General features: G+C 43.4%; 1 protein-coding gene and 1 long non-coding RNA gene across 5 annotated transcripts in view; one reads left to right on the top strand and one right to left on the bottom strand.

The window, feature by feature from the left end:
• Positions 1 to 8,744: 8,744 nt before the first annotated feature.
• LOC147652363 (uncharacterized) lies at positions 8,745 to 13,772 on the bottom strand. Its single transcript, XR_015287936.1, has 5 exons — positions 13,244 to 13,772; positions 12,934 to 13,114; positions 11,644 to 11,836; positions 11,373 to 11,550; positions 8,745 to 10,079 (listed from the first exon to the last, which is right to left on the bottom strand). It is a non-coding gene; the product is annotated as an uncharacterized LOC147652363 (long non-coding RNA).
• Positions 13,773 to 14,042: 270 nt separating this feature from the next.
• SYT9 (synaptotagmin 9) overlaps positions 14,043 to 20,050 on the top strand; it is a 63,036-nt gene continuing 57,028 nt past the window's right edge. For 2 of the 4 annotated variants that reach the window (XR_015287935.1, XR_015287934.1), the window contains exon 1: positions 14,091 to 14,307. Coding sequence is in view for 2 of the 4 variants with exons in the window: in XM_086892746.1 (XP_086748872.1) it covers positions 14,160 to 14,307 (148 nt within the window). In the remaining 2 variants the exon portion in view is untranslated. Of the gene's footprint in view, positions 14,308 to 20,050 lie in introns of all 4 variants that reach the window. The other 2 variants (XM_086892746.1, XM_086892747.1) reach the window with 2 other exon arrangements.

Raw genomic sequence — 20,050 nt, 5'->3', positions numbered from 1 at the left:
CATATGCAGCTGAGTGATAGAGCTTGACATGCTCACACAGCTAAAATAAGAGCTGGAAGAAGCAGGAAGGAGTGTAATGTCACTCCTTCTAAAGCTGGTAAGAGACTCGTGGGTGCAGCTTGGGCTGTGGCTGGTCAGGTGAAGAGAAACTCCAGAGGTGAAAATAGCCACGGGCTGTCAGAGATGGGAAATCAAGACACAGGAATGAAACCATAGAGGAATTACTACTCCTGCTACAGCAGGTACAGAGTCCCTGGCAATAATCCAGAGGAGAGGTTAGGCTGGTTTAAAGTTAGGAATGCAGAGCTGGGAAGCTGAAATTGATGGTGATTGTTTAAAACCTCTCATGGTAAAAATGAAGACTGCGGGGAGGAGAGGGGATTAATCTATCACTCTGTTTAAGACAGATACCAATTGATGGTAGCAAAAAGGCTGGATTTAGAAATAAGAGCCCCCAGAAGGCTGCTATTGCTCTTTGAGTGCTGAGCACAGCTAATTCAGTTTGCATTTGTCCAACAGCACAGGCTCTGCCTTCCCAAAAACCGAGCACAGTGGGAAAGGTCTAAAGGCCCGACAGAAATATCTGCCATAGAGGACTAAACTTCAGACTCAAGTAATTCTCCACACAAATATCACACAAAATCAATGCTTCCTAAAAAAGCAAGTAATGATCAGCAGTCTCCAAAAAAGTGCTCTTCTTTTTACCAGCTAACAGAGGTCTTCATCCATCATAAGTAGTGCAGATGGTAGAAAAACATTGGCTTCGGATTTCAAGTACTACCTCTCTGGAATTTTTAAGCATCTCTCAAAAGGTAGACCTTGTGAGGTTGAAGTAGTTAAAGGCTTGGACTGAGAAGAAAGAAGGGAACTGCTCACCCTGGAAGGGAAAACCCTCCAGTTCTCTCCCAAAAGAGCTCTGAACCATCCTCATTTAGGACACTGCTAAAGGCTGTCTCCCACTGAGATCTGCAGGTGGACACAGCACCAGAGCTGCCTGTAACCTCAGGGCTCTGTGAACTCACCAAGATGATTGATAAAATGCTTTTCTCTAGTTAGAGACTGAACAGTAAGTTAGCTGCAGTTTGGCTAAAATTAGGTTAGTTATGGTTACCTCCCTCATGATTTAGTAAGGTTAACAGTAAGAAAACATACTGTATTAGCCAGATGTTCTCTGAAAATGCAGGTTTTTTTGTGCTTGGCAATGAGAAAGAAAAACTCATGGCATTTGTAGCACCTTATATTTCAGAAAGAAAATTTCTACTATTATTGGTGGGGAAAAAAAGAAGGAATTACAGAATTGCCTTAAAAAGAAGGCTGTCAGAACCCTTCAGATTTCCACACACAGAAGCAGACACACAGATGACAATCCCATTCTAAAGTTTCACTCGTTAATCTGACACCACATGAGGATATTATGGTATTATGATGTTTTAGTCCTTTCTGTTGGCATTTTCAGTTCTTCTGATTATCCACCCACCTTCTCTTCCCCCAAGCCCCTGAGTACCAGTGTTCACATTGGTTTATAATCCAGTCTGTAGTGTAGTTAAATCCATCTCACTGTTTTTAATTTCATAACAGTTTCTTTCATAGTTCCAATGCTCTTAGACTCACAGTGTCGCCCTGCACACTCCCTGTTCTTACTGCTTTTACTCAGAGTTGATGCTCAGCATCTCTCAGAACATAATCTTATTTTATAGACACAGGCTGTAATACCTCCTTGGGGTTTGTCTGGTTATTGCTGTTTGCTGTGAGATGAGCAAAGGCGCTGCTGGGGCACCACAGGGTCTCTCCTGCAGCCAGGAGGGATGAGAGGAACCAGAGCAGAGCAGCTTCTTCCCCCCTCCATCCCGTGCCACAGAACATCTGCTGAATCTGCTGCACTGGACACTAATGGGAATTCAGCAGCTCCCAAAAGGAGACCACGAGACTTTTACAATTTGCCCACACCTCTGATTATCTTTGCTGTGTCCAAAGCAGCACGGTGCTGCCCCAGATAGCCCAGTCCCACCCGAGTCCAGCTTGTTCTGAGTTTAGGAACCTCCCTCACCTTTACAAATCTCCAATAACAGCCAGAGTGCTATATTCCTAACCTCTCTTCATCAGGCTGTTGGCACCACTCTGGGAGATACCAGAGATGGCTTTGAGAGAACAAATTTCAGTGTTAAGGGCAGGATTGTGCAGATTTGAGACGGAGAAGCACAATTTTGGTAACAAGAACAACATTGCATAATCTTGATATCAATTATTCCTCCTGGTAAGTCTGAAATATCATCTGGCAGGGAGAAGAGAAGTCCATCCATCATTCCAGTAATAATTTGAGATACAATAATTGGAGATGCATTGCCACTGTTATGCTCACAGCATAACTGTAAGGAAACTGGTTTTGTCCACAGCCAAACATAAAATGCATGAGCAGAGCCTGAAAATCTTAAGTGCAATCAGTGGAAGACAAAATACTGAAAGCCACCCCTATCCTGCAGCCATATGAAGATATTATGAGCAAGACAAAGAGTACTAGAAACTATAAAAGTAGGGTGTAAAATGATATTTGAAACTGTTTCATTTGCAACCCTGCACCCTTTTAATTTTTTTTTCCCCTAGGGTAACAAATGTTATCACACTCCATGGCTTCAGTTTAAAACAAAGAAGTAAAATCTGCAAACTGCACAATATTTTGTTGCCTTAGATCTACAAGGCATATCAGAAAGCCACAAATTCCACAAGGAAATTAGAGTGTAAGTTGACATGGAGAGCTGAGAGGAACAGCAAGCACGATGGATGCTGAAATGAATCCTCACTTCTATTTGCTAGAGTAAAGCAAGGTGTACTGAAAGAAGGCTCCCTGATATGTTCTACTTCTCCCCCTGAAAAAATAATGAAGGAATAATATTCCACACATATGGAATTATAAAGAATTGGTCTGGCTGGTGTTTCAGAATATTTAATCCCTTTACATCAGCAAAGGGATTCGCTCCCAGAGAAAGCACGCAGCAGAGTAAACGCTGTAATCTTATTCTTTAAAAACATGGTTGGCACAGGAATTGTCCATTTCACTCAGGAGGATGCAATTACATTTCAGCTTTCACGTAAAGCTGCTTCATGAAATTGAAAAGCCTGGACATGAACAGAAACAGAACAGCAGGGAAAAAACAAAGACCGTGCCTGGCTATGGATCATTTCTCCTTTTCCACACGGTTTGAGGGAAAAATAGCTGGCTGCACTGGGTGAAGATAACCTGCAGGAAGCAGGCTGGGACCAGGCTGATGACTTAATGGCAACAAGGAGTTTAGGACTGAAGAGTTCAGACCCCTGGGGAAAGCAGATAATCCAACCCCTCGTGTCTGTGAGTAAAGACTTTATGAGCTACACAAGAGAAAAATAAAAGCAAAACCAAAAAACAACCACAATAAAAAACCAGCAAAAGATACAGAGAAATGGGAAGTCATCTTAGGTCTCAAGGGAAGAAGAAGAATCTTGTTAGTCAACCCTAATCCAGATGCTGGGACAAAAATAGAGAAGTCCCACTCACCGCTCTCTGTGCCAAAGCCTTCGAGAGACGGCAACACAAACTGCCAGGAAAGCTTTAACTGAACAGGTTTCTGTCAGGAAATGCCAGTGTGTTCATTTGGCTTAGGAATGCTCATAAGAAAAATAAACTCTCTGAAACAGTCAAGGAGAAAAGAATTCCAAAGGTGGGTCTTTGTTCCTCCCTCCCAGCTGGATATGGGAATGGGAGGAAATTCCATTTAGAAGGAGGAGGTATCAGGCATTTGCTTCAGGTTGTTCTCCTCCCAAGATCACAGTCTTTGGTTTGATGAAGACAGTCCCACTTTTATCAGCAAAACCAAAAAACTCCAAAACACTCTGAAAAAACGCATATTTTCTGCCCATGCTAGGACAGGAGCTATCATGGAAGTCCTCCAGATTTCTAAGACATTTCTCATTCATCTCTGGTTGCATGATTATGAAAAAAAGGAAAGTTAAAATTCAGATACAATCTGTAAATATAACTTTCAGGTCAGAAACTCTCAGCTTAAGAAATTACACTCTGATTATGTAAAGCTACAGTAAGTTAATTAATGTTTATTAATCAATGTTAGTTTCAATGTGAAAAGCAGCATATCCAGTCCTAAGAGACTGTTTCTACATCCACACAAATGTGGCTTATGTAAATGTAAATATATATAAATCTTGACCTGTTAATTATCAAGGTCTTCACTGTGCAGTTTTAGATACTTTGATCAAAGGTTAAAAAACTCCTGTGAGAGACAGATGTGTTTTTTTTGGAAAAAAAACATGGTAATTATATTTTATTATAATTTCTCCTTGTTTTCTGAGTATCAAGTTGTTGGACAGAACAAAAAGTTCAAAGATCTTTTCGATGAATATCTTAAAAATGTCTTGTTGCCATCAATAACGAGATTAAACTCGTGTACCCTTGATATTTGGCATGTCTGCCAAGGAAGAGCAAAGTTATTACCAATAACATCTTTGTTATGTAACCTAGAGAAATTTCAGTCATCATTGACAGTCCAGTGAGGAGAATTATCAATAAAAAATCCTATCACACATTCCTTAGTTTGCTCACATTTGTACTTTGATGAGGTATACACTGAAAGGTAGACATCCCTGACTGGTTCAATCATTTTGCATTTTTGGAGTAAAATGAAAAAAGAGAAAGTGTGCTGAGTTCCCTGTGTGGTTCAGAGGAGCTGGAAAGGTTTCACCTGCTAATCCTTTGGTTCTGTGCCACGCTGCAGTGCTGAAGTGAACCCAGGGTTACAATGGAAACTCGAGATGTAGGGGACAAGATGAGAACCCTGGAACTAAGGGATTTAGCTAATTAAACTAATTTAGCTTGAACTAAAACCCCCAGACCCCACAAAGATAAATCTCAGAACTGAGTGCTGCACTGCACTGGAACACACCAAACACAGGCACCCCACAGATCTCTTCGTTTTTACCCAAATTTGGGAGTAAAGGCCCCTGTACAGAGTGGAGAAAGTCACCTCAGTTTCACTGCTCCTCAAGGAATTAAGTGGGAGTTGCACTGGATATTGAATTACCTGATGGGAGCTGCATTTGGGAGAATTAAGATGACCTTTTGTGTTTTCTCTAAACTTAATACACATTCAACAGCAACTGCAAAGGCTTGCTTATTTATTCAAGAAAAAAAAAAGATTGTAAATCAAAATAAATTTTTGCTAAGCTAAACCACTTTTGGGACATCAATGTAAAACGCTTTTGCATGATTTTCATTCGAGACAAAAATGTGTCTCACTTAAATTCTTTTCTTATCTGGTTAGATTGCCTTCTATTGCATAGAAAACTGCATTTACTTTCCTGAGTGTTGTGTTGATTATATTTTGCCCCATTTTTCTATGTAATCATACTCAATTTCTATTTGAAGAAGCCAGAAAACCTGGCCAGAAAACCAACAATATTTTCCACAGTCGTAACATCATTCTCTTTTAGAAAAGCTTGTGAAACGTATTTCTTTTAGCTTTTTCTCAATGCTTCCAAATCATTGTTTTGTAAGATTATTTTTTTTGTTTTTTTTTTTTTTTCTTCCTGGAGAGTCTTCAACTCATCTCTATCTGAAATTGCAATATCCAGAACTTATTATTATTATCCAAAACTTATCCAAAACTTGCATTAGATGAAGCATCAGCAGTTTTGAATGGGGATGATTACATCCTTTGTCTTTCATGCAATATTCCTCCCCATAAAGTGCAGAGTCACATTTGTCTGTTTTTGCAATAGCTTCACGTTGTCACTGTGTTTGTTTTTCCCCCACGAGCCCGTGTTTGTGCTCCAAACCCTGCTGCAGCCAGCACGAGCACGGGGTGGAAAACGCATTCCTCACCTTCTATTTTCTAACATGGGGGCAAGAGGCCACTGATTTCCACACAAAATCCATGGAGCCAGGCACATGCCTCAGCAAAATTCAAACTAAGGAGATTGCTGGCATCAACCCACTCTAAACAGCGCTGCAGACACAGCCCAAGGGAATACTGATTTCCCCAGGCTGAAAGGTGGGCTCCATCACTGGAATGGTGTTTAGAATCCTCTCCCAAAGGCAGGCACTGCTCCAGGGAGGTTAAAATCAAAAGCCATAGCAGGCAAAATGGCAGGATTTTGGTCTAACAGCACCTTGCATAGATCACATTTGAAAAGGTGAGGCCAGGAGTTATTTCATCACAGAAAATGTGGTTTTTTCCCACAGGTTCTGGCTCACAGAACAACTTAACTTAGAGATGGCCTGTGCCCTCTGCCTTGCTAAAGCAACCTGAACTCTTCTGGCTGCAGAGTTATTCCTGTGTTGAAAAGAAATGAAAATCTCAGTGCCTAAAGAAGAAAGAACACAACTCTGAAAGCTAACAGCAGCTGACATAGGCTGGAGAACATTTCTGTGACAGCTCCAATATTTAACCAGAGAAGTATGGAACATAAATCTCAATTTCCTGTGTAGTGTTTTAGTGTGGACTTTAGTTCCTGGAGTAATTAATGGCAAGAGAAACCCTTCTCACACAGGGTTTACTAGGTGCTTACCTAGCTCCTTTGCAAGGAACTCATGTTTTCCAGAGAGTAATCACTTGTCAGAATTTATTTTTACCATAAATTCTGCTGTAATATGAAAGTTCAACTGCTAACGATTGTCAGTTTCCCCTAGATTTAGGCAACAATGTATTTTGGGAGTATGACTCAGGAAAACATTCACATGACCAAGAGAAGCAGGTGGCCAGGACCTACCACATAGCATCAGCCTCATCAGAACATCCTCAGAGAAGGAAAAATAGCTCCTAGCTGTTTTTGGGAGATGATCACAGGGTGGAAGAAAGAACTGTCCTAAGGTATAGATTATAATTATTACAACAGATAAAGCAAACTGCAGGGACTTTTGCCTCAGCATCACAAAGATATATATATATATATATATATGTATTTTAAAAGCACTACTCTGCTGATGGAAGTGTTTCTGTTGTGTTGTCATAAGTCTTGAAAAAACTCATTTACATAAGGGTCATAAGTTTAAATTATCCTGTGCCAAAGAAACAGCTTACCTGGTTCTCCCTCAAAAGTTTCACTGCAGCACAGCTCTTTTATTCCCCCAATGTTTTGACTGCAGTAGGGGAGAGGAGCTGACAGTGTGTTGGGAAGGGAGATGGCCAAGATCCCATAAAACTCTCCATCTCATGCAGATTTATGCCCAGCTGTGGGTCCTGTAGCTGCACAGGAGGCTGGCAGACATTGCAGTAAGGTACCACTTGAGTTACAGCTGGGATTCCTTCCTCTCCTCCTTCAGCTGGACAAAAGGGATTTCTTATTCCTGTCATCGCCTTGCCCAGAAACAAGGCTGTGCCCAAGCCAGCTGAAATAAAATCTGGACAGTTTCAAGGTAGGTTTTTCATCCTTAGCCACAGGTTTGAGGAAAGGATTCAGCCTCAGGATCAGCACTCCAGGAGCTGTCCTGCCTCACACTGACACCTGGGAAATATCTGACTTTAGGGCCATGCAAATATCTGGGAAATATCTGACTTTAGGGCCATGGAAATATCTGGGAAATATCTGACTTTAGGGCCATGGAAATACCTGGGAAATATCTGACTTTAGGGCCATGGGCTGCTCCCTTTAACTGGAACCAGAGGTGTTCTGGTGCTTGAAACTGTGTGCACGCACGTGCTTCAACCCTGATTTGAATTCCTGCTCGTGGCAAAAGGGATTGCACACCCAACCTCTGCCTTGAGCCCAGAACAGACACCATTTCTACATTTCCCACCTCAAGAATACCTAGCAGAAAGCATATTCTTGACTATTTTTAACCAATTCTGTCCTCTGGATGGACTCTAGTTTATTTGATTATATGCTGATCAGATCTAAAAGGAATAAAAAATTTTCATCCATTCACAAGGAGATTTCTGGATGTGTTTTACCTGCAAGCAGAACCCATCTGACCTGTAATTTAATTTAAAATTTTCTAGATTTAGCTATCTTTTCAAAGTTCATGACTACAGAAACACTAGTGATATCTGTAAGTTACAAAGCATTAACTTACATGAATCAAAATGAGGGTTTTTTTCCTTGGGTATTAAGAATTTGGTTTGGGTTTTGGGTTGATTTGGGTTTTTTTCCTTTTTTAGGTTAAGCTTCTGTTATCTCTTAAAGTTCAAGGATAAGGGGCCATATCCCCCTCACTGAAAGTTACTCCCTTAGCATTCTCTTACAAATTCATCATAAAAACACCAAACATTTTTATTTCTTGCTTTTGGTTAGGAAATGTTAATATGTAGCTGCAAGCAGCTGAGAGGAAATACATTAGCAAAGCTTTCCTGCAGTCCACATGATGACTGAGCTCAGATATTTACTCATATGAACTATTCCACTCAGTGAGATTGTAAATAAGAGTTAATTAGATATATAAAAGTTCTACTAAACAGTGTGATAACAATTTTCAGACTTTATATATATATATATAAATATATATGTTTTATTTTTTTTCAGATGATTCTGCTTTTTGAACTAGGAAAAAAAGTTCTTTAGAGGTAATATTTACTTTATTCAGTGGTTTTAAGAAATTATGAGCATGGCTCAGGTTTTTTATAGAGTCCTGAATACTGGCTAGAGTCTTACAATTATAATATTTTTCTGGGCAAGCTACTTTCAGTGACAGGTGTTGCATCATCATTCCATCTTGCAAAAAAATGGGCTCTATATTTTATAAATTTACAAATTCACAAATGATATTGTTTTTATATTATTTATTGGCTGCCAATGCATAAAATGCAGGACCAGCTCCTATTGTTATTGTCAGGCTCCCACTAGCATGGGATAAATAACACATATATAAATAACAATAAATAACAAATAAATAACAAATTTCAGGGTAAGTTAAGACACCCCATTTTCAGGAGGTTGTTTTCTGATCTCAAACTTTTATCTTCCTTAAGAATTTGGGTATTCCAGCAGGTGAGGGGAGGAGAGTAGGAAGAGTGTCTCACACTTAGCACGATGACTCCATCAACTTTCATTGGGCTATCTTCAACATTCAGGTCCAAAGTGAAATTCTGATTTATTAGTGCAGCAGTCTATCTATGGCTCCTCTTGGAAGCAGGAACGTCCTTCAATGGTTCTTGTGTGTTTATTTGCAAGAACAGAGAGCTGGGGCTCAGAGATGGAAAGCCAGACAAAATTGCAGAATCCAAAGGGGAGATAAAAACCACCGACTGCAGAGACAGGACTTTAAATCCATGTGAGCAGTCAATAACGAAAACCACAAACCACAGACTTGGGAATTCGACAATCCTCCTCGAGCTCAATTCACTCTCAAGGCTGAATTATTCAGTACATGTCTTTTTTTTCTCCCAGCAGAGTTTGCAAAAGCTGTCAAGGAAGAGATTGTCAAATTAGAAGGCAAATCAGAAGAGATGTGTTTTCCTCCCTCTTTCTCAAGTTTTAAGGAAGCTTTCTTAAGATAGATTAAAATTGCATGTGACAAGCTACAGCACCCAGAGTAGTCTCTATTAACAATGTGAATGGTATAAAGATCAAGAAAAAAATGGTAATCTGTTGTAAAGAGGTCATGAAAGCAGTCCATCATATCGAAGAGCTTGTGCTCATGTTAAGCTGTTTACAGTCTTCTGGGCAGTATCTCCTACTTTGAGCTTGCAGCTTTTCCTTAGGCAGTGAAGTTTTGTCCAGTGCCCAAAAGGATGACAGAACAAGGGAAAACAATGAAACAAAAAAACTCCCTGATGAGCTGCAGTCTTGTTTTTGCTCATAACCTTCATTCAGACCACTCATCCATTATCCACACCCCTTCAGCTCACTCTGCACGACGTAGCTGAGTCCCAGTTGTACCAGGACATTGGCTGTCAGATGTACACTCCGAATCCTCTGCTACAGCACAGCTTCTAGTGACACTTGATGGCATCTCAGTGCTTTGACACACTTTTCCTCTGCTCAGGAGGGACACTCTGCTCTTCCTTCAGGACCTGCTGTCAGGAAGCTCCCTACCATCACTCAGAAAAGCCCAAAATGACATTTTACTCATTCTGACATGGGAACAGCTCACAGGCCTCCTGCAGAGGAAACTACAAAGATCAGTACTATCCTAGCACTTAACACTGTTTTATGCATTAAAAATCTGAACAGATGCCAATAAATGACATGTGAGTACAAATAAAAAGCCCTAAGGTTTTATAAAAACCGTGATGAGGATACACTACTATCTCTTCCTTCATCAGAGGATGTAATTCTGATCTCAAAATCTTCAAATGACTCCATTGTACTCAAGGACAGCTATTTTTTCACGTCAACATCATCAAAGTGATGATACCACCCTCCCTTTAGTTCACACTAACCTATTTCCATATGACCTCTAGAAGTCAGCCATGAGGGGAAGCCCAAATGGGGACATCCCTATTTTCTAACTAGCCTCCCCTTAAAAGCATCCCTAAAGCCTTCTGTGAAGAATAACTAACTCATCTCAGGAATAACGCTGCTCAGAAAAGCACTACTTCAAAAAAAACTCAGTTGTAGTTACCCAGATTTCCATTTCTTGTATCTTTACCTAAGCATTTTCTACTTTTCAGCAGCAGCAGGAGATATATCCATTAAGAACAGAAGGGTAACTGTGTATGAGAGGGAGAGTGAGGCAGAAAGTCTGGCACAGCCAGTAACAGAAAGGTTTTTGATAGATATCAATCCTTGAGCCTATGATGGCATTTCCCTTCTCCAGCTTGGATTACAGGTGAGGCCTTTGGTGAAACAGCCTCCTTTAACCACAGCAATGTTCTCCTTGTTTTCAACCATTTTGTCCTCCTATTTAACTACAGATTCACAAACCTTGATTTCTTAGGGTGAAAAAAAAATATTTTTTTGTTGTGTTCTGTTAGTGACTTAGCTGCTCTGTGTGTTTTCTTGATTTCCTGAAGTACCCCTGGCCTCCCTTCCTCCCTTTTTTTTTAAAGAAAAAGGTATTCCCATGATGAGCTATGCCCAAATGGGCAAATATGTATCAAACAATTATAAATAGTCAACACAAATGCTTGATAAGTTCTGCTTGCAGCATAGCCATAACAAATATTCTGATGCAAGCTGCCTTACTTGCTGCCAGAGATGCATTTGTTTCATGAATGCCTCAGCTTTGAAGGTGACTTCATTGCCAGCAATCTTTGTGTTGCTGCCAGAACACTGGGGAAAAGCTTTATTTCAAGAAAAGAAAGACGAACGTGTCAATTGATGATGACAGAACTGCTGTAGGTCAAAGAGTTAAACTTATTCTGGCTCCGTGTGTAGCAGGCTTGGGGAAATCTTTTTCTGAGTATTGTGTGAGGGCAGCTCTGAGCTAAACAGAAAAGAAATAGACTTACTGTGGTCAGTACAGGTTGTAACTCTCAGGGTAAGGTTAATAAGAGCATCCCACTGCATCATTCAGTGACCTTCAAGGACCAAAGTTAATTAGTGCAGCACTCATTAGGGATCTCAAACGTAACCTGGTCCCCTCGACCGGGGAAATCTGCAGCTGACACAGGAGTGAACCAGGAGTGCCTGCAAGAACACAAACCCACAATCAATGATGACAAAATGGCAGATATAACCCTGTTCTCACAGGCAAGATCAGGAAGGAAATGTTGCACTTGCTTTGAGACTCAGCTGATTACATTCACTGCTCTTCTCTCCAGAGACACGGGCATTTGCTCACACGGTGCACTTACAGCTCAGAGCTTTGGACAATATTTACAAGCAGTGATGTCCAGATAGTTTCTCTCCTCCACCAGACTGAAAAATTTCCATCTCCCAGCACCTCTATTATCTCAGCACCTTCAAATTGCTGCTATTTAAAAAAATGAAGCAAGATTTTAGTTTTAGCAGAAGGATAAAGAAATTACCTCTTCACCACCAGGCCGTTCAGAGCTCAGTCTGCAGCAAGCCCAGATCCCAAGCTAGCAATGAGCTTGTGGTCCCACAGGATAAAAACCATACTCTGGTAAATGCATTAATATCACTTTGCAGCTGATATATTTGTCTGTCCTGGACAGAGGTCAAGCTACAGAACAGCACAACCATCTTGGTCAATGCCAAACTACCAAATTACAGCCAAATAATATGTAAAGTAATATAAAAATTATAGTCAAATTGTATACAGTAATTCAAAATGTGGTCAGACGTGACCACTGGCCTTTGTGCTTTTCAGATCTCTGTCAGTGATATTTGATAGCTCTTCTGTCCTCCCTCCTCTTGGACATATCACCAGCATTGGCCTGGACTTGATTTTGTGTTACAAATGAGAAAGTTTATATATGAGCCTCTAGAGAGTTTACATACATATGAATAATTTAACAACCCTCTTGAACCTGTCTTTTCCCTAAAAGACATTCTGGTACCTCTAGCTCTACCAAGTTCTTTAAAATTTTCCCCTTCTTCACTGCAGCAGGTTAAGCAGCAGGAGGGCTGAAGCCAAATCCTTACGTTTCAGAGAAAGAGCTGTGACTGACAGTACCTCTTACCAATTGCCTTTCTCCCTGCATGCTTGGAGAAACAAACAAATGGCATTGTTTTTTCCAGCACCAAGACGAATATTTGTGTGGCATTTATTGAGACAAGAAGAGAGTTTCATACAATTATGATGGGAAAACATACACTGATGTCATCAAAATCTCTGGCCCTCAAAAATATGATTACAATGGTAGCAACTGCAACAGCTACACATTATTTTATTGTCTATTATTAATTCTTAACAACAACAAGCCAGCCTGAGCGAGTTGCCCGATTACTGGTGGAATTATGCCTGGCTTATACAATCGTGTTTTACAAATATCATTTTTCTAATAAAAAGGGGGGGTGGAAGGGGGAACGCTTTTCAGACAAAAGTGATGTTGCCAAAGCAGTAGGAGGCAAGTTGTATTAGTAAATAACTTTTCTTATTAATACCCTCTCCTTTCCCAAAATGCATCTTATTTCGATGATACACTTTTTTTTCTTTAAGAAGGAAAAGAGCTTCTACTAGAAGACGATGCTATTTCTGGAAGCGTTATCAGCAGTCTTTAAACAGGAGGCTGAACATCCACACCAGTCTGAACTTTCTGAGCTCACCGCGGCCTTTGATATTTGCCTAAAGTATTATAAAAGGGAAAGAGAGGGGAAAAAAAAAGGAAGTTAAATGGAGCAGCCAGTTCTCAGCTTCTCCCCTCATGACACCCACCAGCCTCCCAGCCTACAAACCCAGAAAGCGAAGCAGCACCTTACGAATCTCCTACTTGTCAGGATAAACATGCCTAATGGCAGACATCTCCTCAGCCCCCACCTCCTCCGGGAGGGCTCTCCTGCCCTCCCCTCCGGCTATGCCTGGGTCCCAAGCGCCTGAGCTTTCCCAGCCGTGCTTCCAACTCTTTTTCAACCCGTCAACATCAATCTGCTGAATGGAGACCGCCGTTCCTCCCGGGCTACACCCCTGACATCTTCCCCTCCCGACTGCGAGGGCAAGCGTTCCGGATAGCGAGGGGCTCGGATAGCGAGGGGTTGGGATAGCGAAGGGTTGGGATAGCGAGGGGTTGGGATAGCGAGGGCTCGGATAGCGAAGGGCTCGGATAGCGAGGGCTCGGATAGCGAGGTGTAGCCCAGCCCAGCGCCCGAGCCACCGCTCCCGAGCAGGAGCCGGAGCCGCAAGGGCGCCCGGCCCGGGACGAGCCGGCTGAGGGCCGGGCCTGCCCGCCGTGTGGAGGCGGGGGCCGGGGCGCTGCCCGTCAGGACCCGCTCCCCGCTCCGCTCTCCGCCAGCCGCCGCTCCGCCTCTGAAGTTTGGGAGCGTGTGCGCCCGAGCCTCGGGGCCGTCCTGCCCCCGGGGCGGAGAGGGGCGCGGCGGCCCCCGCCCGCTCCCCCTCAGGCAGCGCTGCGCCAGCGCGCCTGGGCGGCCGCGGCTCGGCGCTCCCCGCCCTCGCGTTCAACTGGTGGGACCCCCGTGCGGCCCCGGCCGCGGCAGCGGGAGAGCGGCCCTGCCCGGCCCTGCCCGGCCCTGCCCGGCCCGGCCCGGCCCGGCGGGGCGGGCGCCGCCGCTGAGGAGGATGCGGGCGGCGGCGCGGCGGCCGCAGGCGGGCGGCGGGCAGCGGCGCGGCGCCTGACCGCGGGGCTCCGCTCCGCTCCCGAGGATGCTGCGGGGCGATGCCCGGCGACAGGGAGGACGAGATCTGCCAGAAAGCGCTGCAGCTGCTGGCCGAGCTGTGCTCCGTCGGGGCGGTGGAGAACGAGAACTGCCGGGATTTCATCTACTACCTGCGGGACAGAGCCCGGCCCCGCCTCAGCGACTCAGGTACGGCCGCCGCCCTCGGGAGCGCGGACACCGGCGGCCTCCCTCCGGCATCAGCCGCGGGAGGAGGGCGAGCTGGCCGGAGCATCCCCGGGCTGCCGGGAGCCGCGGGGTGAGGCCTGCCGGCAGCGGGCGGCCGCGCAGGGAAGGAGCTGGCGGGGGATGCTCCGGTGCCGCGGGGCTGGGGAGGAGGGTTTGGCTGGCGCGGCCCGGGGGAGCACGGCGGTCCCGGCTCGGTGCCGCCGGGCTCGGCTGTGGCTGGCCGAGATGCGGAGCCCGAGCCCGCGGCGGGTGCGGCAGCGCGGGGGGCGGGCGCGGAACTTCGCGCGGAGCTGCTCGGAGCCGCCCTGGCCGGAGCCGCCCTGGCCGGAGCCGCCCTGGCCGGAGCCGCCCTGGCCGGAGCCGTGCTGCAGTGCCGGGGAGCCGGGGCTGCCCCGCTGCCCCCCCGGCACTGGCGGAGCTCGGGGTGAAGCGCCCGGGAGCTTCCTAGCTCGGTTTAAGCGGAACGCGGTGTAACCCAGCTCCCCTGTTTCCCTATGTCGCGAGATAAAAAACCCGTTCCTCGCATTTCTCTCGCAGATATTGGGCTGTCGGTCTGACAGCATGCACACCGGGGTGGTTTCTGTGGCTTTGTCAGGTTTATCGTGCCATAACGCTCTTACTTTAAAACTTTAACTTAAGGCAGCTTTCTCATAAGGAAGCTGAGCTCCAGCTGCACAGAAACGTGAAAAGATTGAGGATCTGTCTCTGGACGCAAGGGAAAGGCAAATTGCAGTTTAGAGTCGGAGCTTATTGTATTTATTTTTGCATCATCGAGTTGAGTTTGCTCAATGTGAGGAGAAATTTAGTGAGTTAAGGCAGAAGTTGATAGACATTTGCAGTGCTGGGAAGCCTTGCTGTTAGATCAGTGTTCACTGCTTCATTATTCTCTGAAATAAATCAGTCCCTTCAGCATAGGGCAGCCTAACGACACTCTATTCTTAAATACTTTCCTGTAATTTGGTAGCCTGAAGTAACACTCAGAGTGCAACTTCCTGACAAATCCTCGGATATGCAGAAGGCCTGGAGAAAACAAGTACAACTAAGTGAAAAAAAAAAAAAAAAAATGTGGAGGAAAAAGATGTGCTGTCACAATAAATGAATAAGGAATTTTCCATCATTCAGTTTGCTTGTATCCATAGCTATTTGCAGCCGCTCTGGCTTTTCACTACTTAAAATATTCAAATTGGAGTGATTCATGCAATGTTTGATAGGGATTCTTTAAAAGTAGGCAAATTTAATTGTTTGGTTCATATAGGCAGATTTAATTACTTTGTTCATATAAGCAGTAATTTTTAAGACAGACACCTGTGATTTTCTGTAATTTTCATTTACTAAAGGATCAGGCACGTATTTGTATATCAGGTCATGATTCCAAAGCCGTCTGCTTAAGTCAGTGCTCACTTTGGATACGAAACTACTTGAGATGCATGTGGAGACTTTAACCTCCGCCACTTGGATAACAGCTTTTCGGATTTCTTTCAGAAGCTACCTGCTTCTTTTTTTTTTTTTTTTTTTCTCATCAGCCTCGGGCAAAAAGAGTACCCGGCATCTGTTTGGGAGTGATTTTAAAACACGGTGTGCTCAGTAAAAATTTATCACCTCTACCTAAAGACGAAAGGAAAAAAATAAAAAATAAAAAAAAAAAAAGTGTGTTTATTTCTACCTGTGTTGCTTGAACTGTTATTATACAACAGCCCGCTGGTGTTGTTGTGAACCTGCTCGATTACACAGAGCAGCAATCCCTAACCTTCAGCAGCCAACGTGCAACAGCAGTGAGCAATTCTGCTGCAGGCAGCATCTTCCCATTGGCCTCAATCTGGACCTTTTCATTTTTTTGCAGCTTGCAGCCTCAGAGGGTCTTAGCAGGCAACGTGTTACCCATAAACCCTGACTTGGGGAATACTTCTGCCAGGCAGGAATTTGTTCATTTACCTAATCTCCTGTTTCAGTGTTAAAATGTATTTCTTGTCCCGGTTTGGCTGTGCAGGTGGTTTGTTTAGCTGGTGCTCAGTTGTGGGCTGTAAGGAGACAGAGCACATGACTTCCAATGTCAAAATCTTCCAAAATGAAGCAACGCACAGTGAAAGGGCAGGAAATACGCTGAGCAAACCCAGCTTGCTTTTATGTAGTGAGTTTCATTGACTTAACAAGGGCAGAACGGCATTAAAAAGCCCTGACAGCTGATCCATTCCCTTTGCAGCCGCTAGAGGCTCAAATAGGGATGTGAGGAAAAGTGGTGCTGAAGGACAGCGTCTCCTGATTTCAGAACTGGGCAAAAGATGAGGCTGCCTGTCCTTGGTGCAGCTTCGTGCCCCGCTGGGTGGGAGGCTTTAGTCAGACCGGATAATTCTCAGGCCACCCAAAGCAGCAACCTGAAAAGATCTGCAGCATCAGAGTGGAGAAAGGCGCACGGTTAAGTATCTGAAGAGGTGCTCGACTGGGTATGGTACAGGGTTAATGCGTGGGGATGTGCTTTGAAAAGTGTTTCTGAAATAAAGTCACCACTCGCCTAAACCCAGGGACATGGTGGGTACAGACAGTTCTGCAGCACCTTTGGCCGAAGCCAGTCGTGGATTTTGGCTCTGTGCCCTGCCAGGACCTGTTATTAAAACGCACCCCTAACTGAGGGAGGGAGGGAGCCGAGGGGCTGCTGAGCCTGGTGCCAGCGCTGGTGTCCAAGCTTGGGCTCCTGGTGCCCCTCAGTCCCATCACGGAGCAGCCAGGTCCCTGGAGATGCTCTCCTCTCTTGCTGACATCTGCAGCACTCTGTGCCTCCCTGGGTGGCTCGGCCAGGAGGGGACTGGATGCTCGTGGTGCGCGCCACATCTTCCTTTTTTGGTTTTTCAGTGGATTTCATCAGTATTCCCTTGCTGTGGGGAGTGCTGTGCGTGCCTCGAGCTCCAGTTTAGGGGCTACTGAAATGTGGGTTTAACATGCTGGTCCACTGGATTTCAAGGGTGACACGAGTGAGTCAGATTTTAAAGCTTTCCAGAAAACTAAAGATGCAAATTTGGCATTTAGCGAAAAATCTTCAATTAGTTCAATAAGACTTATATGTCAGAGCAACCTTGAAAATCCCAAAAGGCATCCTTAAGCATTTAGATACCTTAATAAGCTGACTCGTTTTCTATTCCATTGTAAAATGTCAATAATATTTCTGTATCACAGAAGTGCTTTATGAGAGTAAATTGCAAAGTCTGAACACATTAAGTGTGTAATACATTCATAAAGGAGAGTCAGATGGACCTCTCAGAGATACTTAAGTGAAAACAATGTTTGTCGTACGGGCATTTGAAAACAATCACTCAAGATCATGGAATATCACCCCATGACACATGATAAAGCAAATATTGTAAAGGAGGAGTGAACAGAAGAATTCCTTCAACGTATAAAAAAAGTAGAAAAATCCAGTAAACCAAAACAGCAACAACAAAACCATGAAAGCAGAAAATCTTGATAGAGGGACTGACCATTAAAAGAAGAATTAAGACAAAAAAGCTGCTGATGAAGATGAAGGTTCTAACAAAAGTCCAGACCACTAATCATAATGAATTTTCATTAATTTTGCAGTGGAAAAATTAATATAAATACAAAGTAAAGTTTTCTGTTGCTTTGGATTGCATGTCTTGGCTATGAGCCATCAAGGTCTTATAATATTCTTAATTATGTCCTTTCAAATTGACTAATAGATGCTAAAGCAGAACACGTGATGAATATTGTGGGCATAGTGATGGCCATTAGGCAGAAAGTGTTTTACACTTTACATAAGTATGAGACCAATATTTCACAGTGACAGAAAGCCAGATTTTAGTACTTGATGGTGGGAAAGATAGTTGATAGTCAAGAAATAAAAACACATGGGAGTGGAAATGGGATGGATATTGAAGACGAAGTGTCAGAGAAACTGCAGTTACGGTCCTGCAGTAGAATTTCAGCATTTTATGAATCAGTACTTTACTTTTTAATGTCTACTTTCAACTTCAGGACAGAGAAAAAAAGCACAAAGAAACAAAAAGCCAGAGGCACAAAGGTGTCTTCCTAGCCCTCTTTGGAATGTGAGAGCCAAGGTTTTCTGTGGAGAGTGTTGTTCCAGTAGACTGCTCATTCCCTACAAAGCAATTAAATCATACCCCAGAAGGTTTCCCTTCAATTCAGAACCGAGTTGAAAAGCAAAACCTGTCTTCAGAAAGTAGTTTGATTCCTTAAAAAGGTATTTTTAAATCTTCATACCTTAAATTACTTCCTGATTTATTCCCACCTCACCCTCCCAAGTCCTCCAGGAGCATATCAAGCTGCAGGGTTGCATCAAGACGCTAAGATTTGTCTAGATAAATGCAAAAGCATTTACAAGTTTTAAAGACATGAAGAACATTTGAGTGGGTGAAATAACTTCCAGTGTGTTTTTTCCTTTTATTTTCCTCACTGTCAGCCATTGCTTTCCATATTTTTAAATTTCCTTTTCCTGATTGTATTCAATGTGTCCCACTAGTGCAAGACTTTGTGGGGTAGAGGACAAGTGGATGATATTTCCTCTCGTGAGGTCAAATGAATGAACACGTGCGAGGCCCAAGTTCCTTTGGGTTTTGAGAACCAAAGTGCTCTTTCCAGAGCTGAAAAAAATACAATGCTGTTATGTATTTTTGACTAAAAATAGATACTCATTTTCTCTCTGAAAAGTCAGGTACAAGTCTGAAGAAGGTAAGAACAATTACTTCCTGTTGCTTGCATTCTAAAATGTTCTGCTAGTTTAATTCTCCCTAAACAAGGAAGCTCTCAGAGACTTTCCTGACATACTGGAAGAGTTTCAAATAAGTTTTTTTCCTTCAAATCTGTTTTAGAGAGCTAAATTTTGAAATAAATTATAGGAAAGAGAAAATCATGTTCAAAGTAAATGGGCTACCTGTGTACTTAATAATGGCTTGAAACTATAATTAAGGTAAATTAATTTAAAGAAAAGTAAAGATTTTAATTTATTGCAACCACATGTAACATTTTCCTGGAATGCCTTTTTGTTCTTTTTGTGGGTAACCTAAAGAGTTGGAGGTGTTTAAGTTATGATTTCCTCTTCAGAACCAGAGAAAAGAACGACTGTAAAGATTTTCCTCATGATAAAACCGAGCTTTGATCAGGCTGGAACACACTCACGTTAAATACTCTTCAGATATGAAAGAGCCCTGCTCTGCTGAGATCACTTTATATTTTCCAGCCGTGCAAAGCACCTGCAGTGTAGCAGCATGGCAACCTGAGAGGCCAAACATGAGGAGGTTTTCTCTAGTCCCTGTGAGCAAACCTCCCTCCACTGCTGTCCTGTGGCTGCTCCTGGACACTGTGGGGAGCAGAAACGTTTCAGTCTAGGAGAAAAAGGCAAAAGGAAGGCGGCTTCCAGCCCTCCCTGGCCTCCACATCCAGGTTCAGTGCAGGTGTGGAAATCAGGAGCTTTCTGGGGCTTCCATTTCCATTTTGGTTTTAGTTCTCCCTTGTGTGGGGACTTTACCAAATATTTGTTGTTTACCGTCTGCCCTTACACCTCAAAACTTTACCGATGTGTGACACCGTGCTAAATCGACTGATGCCAGCTACACCCCTCTGTATTTAACAGAAAAAAATGTGTTTACTGCTAGAGGGCACATATATAAAAATAATACTGATTTCCTGAAGTCATTGCAAGCCCATTTTGTGGAGTAATGCTGCAAGTTAGAATAAC

Source organism: Cyanistes caeruleus, chromosome 6 (assembly GCF_971803275.1).
Source record: "Cyanistes caeruleus chromosome 6, bCyaCae1.hap1.1, whole genome shotgun sequence".
NCBI lineage: Eukaryota > Metazoa > Chordata > Aves > Passeriformes > Paridae > Cyanistes > Cyanistes caeruleus.
This window is presented reverse-complemented; position numbering and strand designations above follow the sequence as displayed.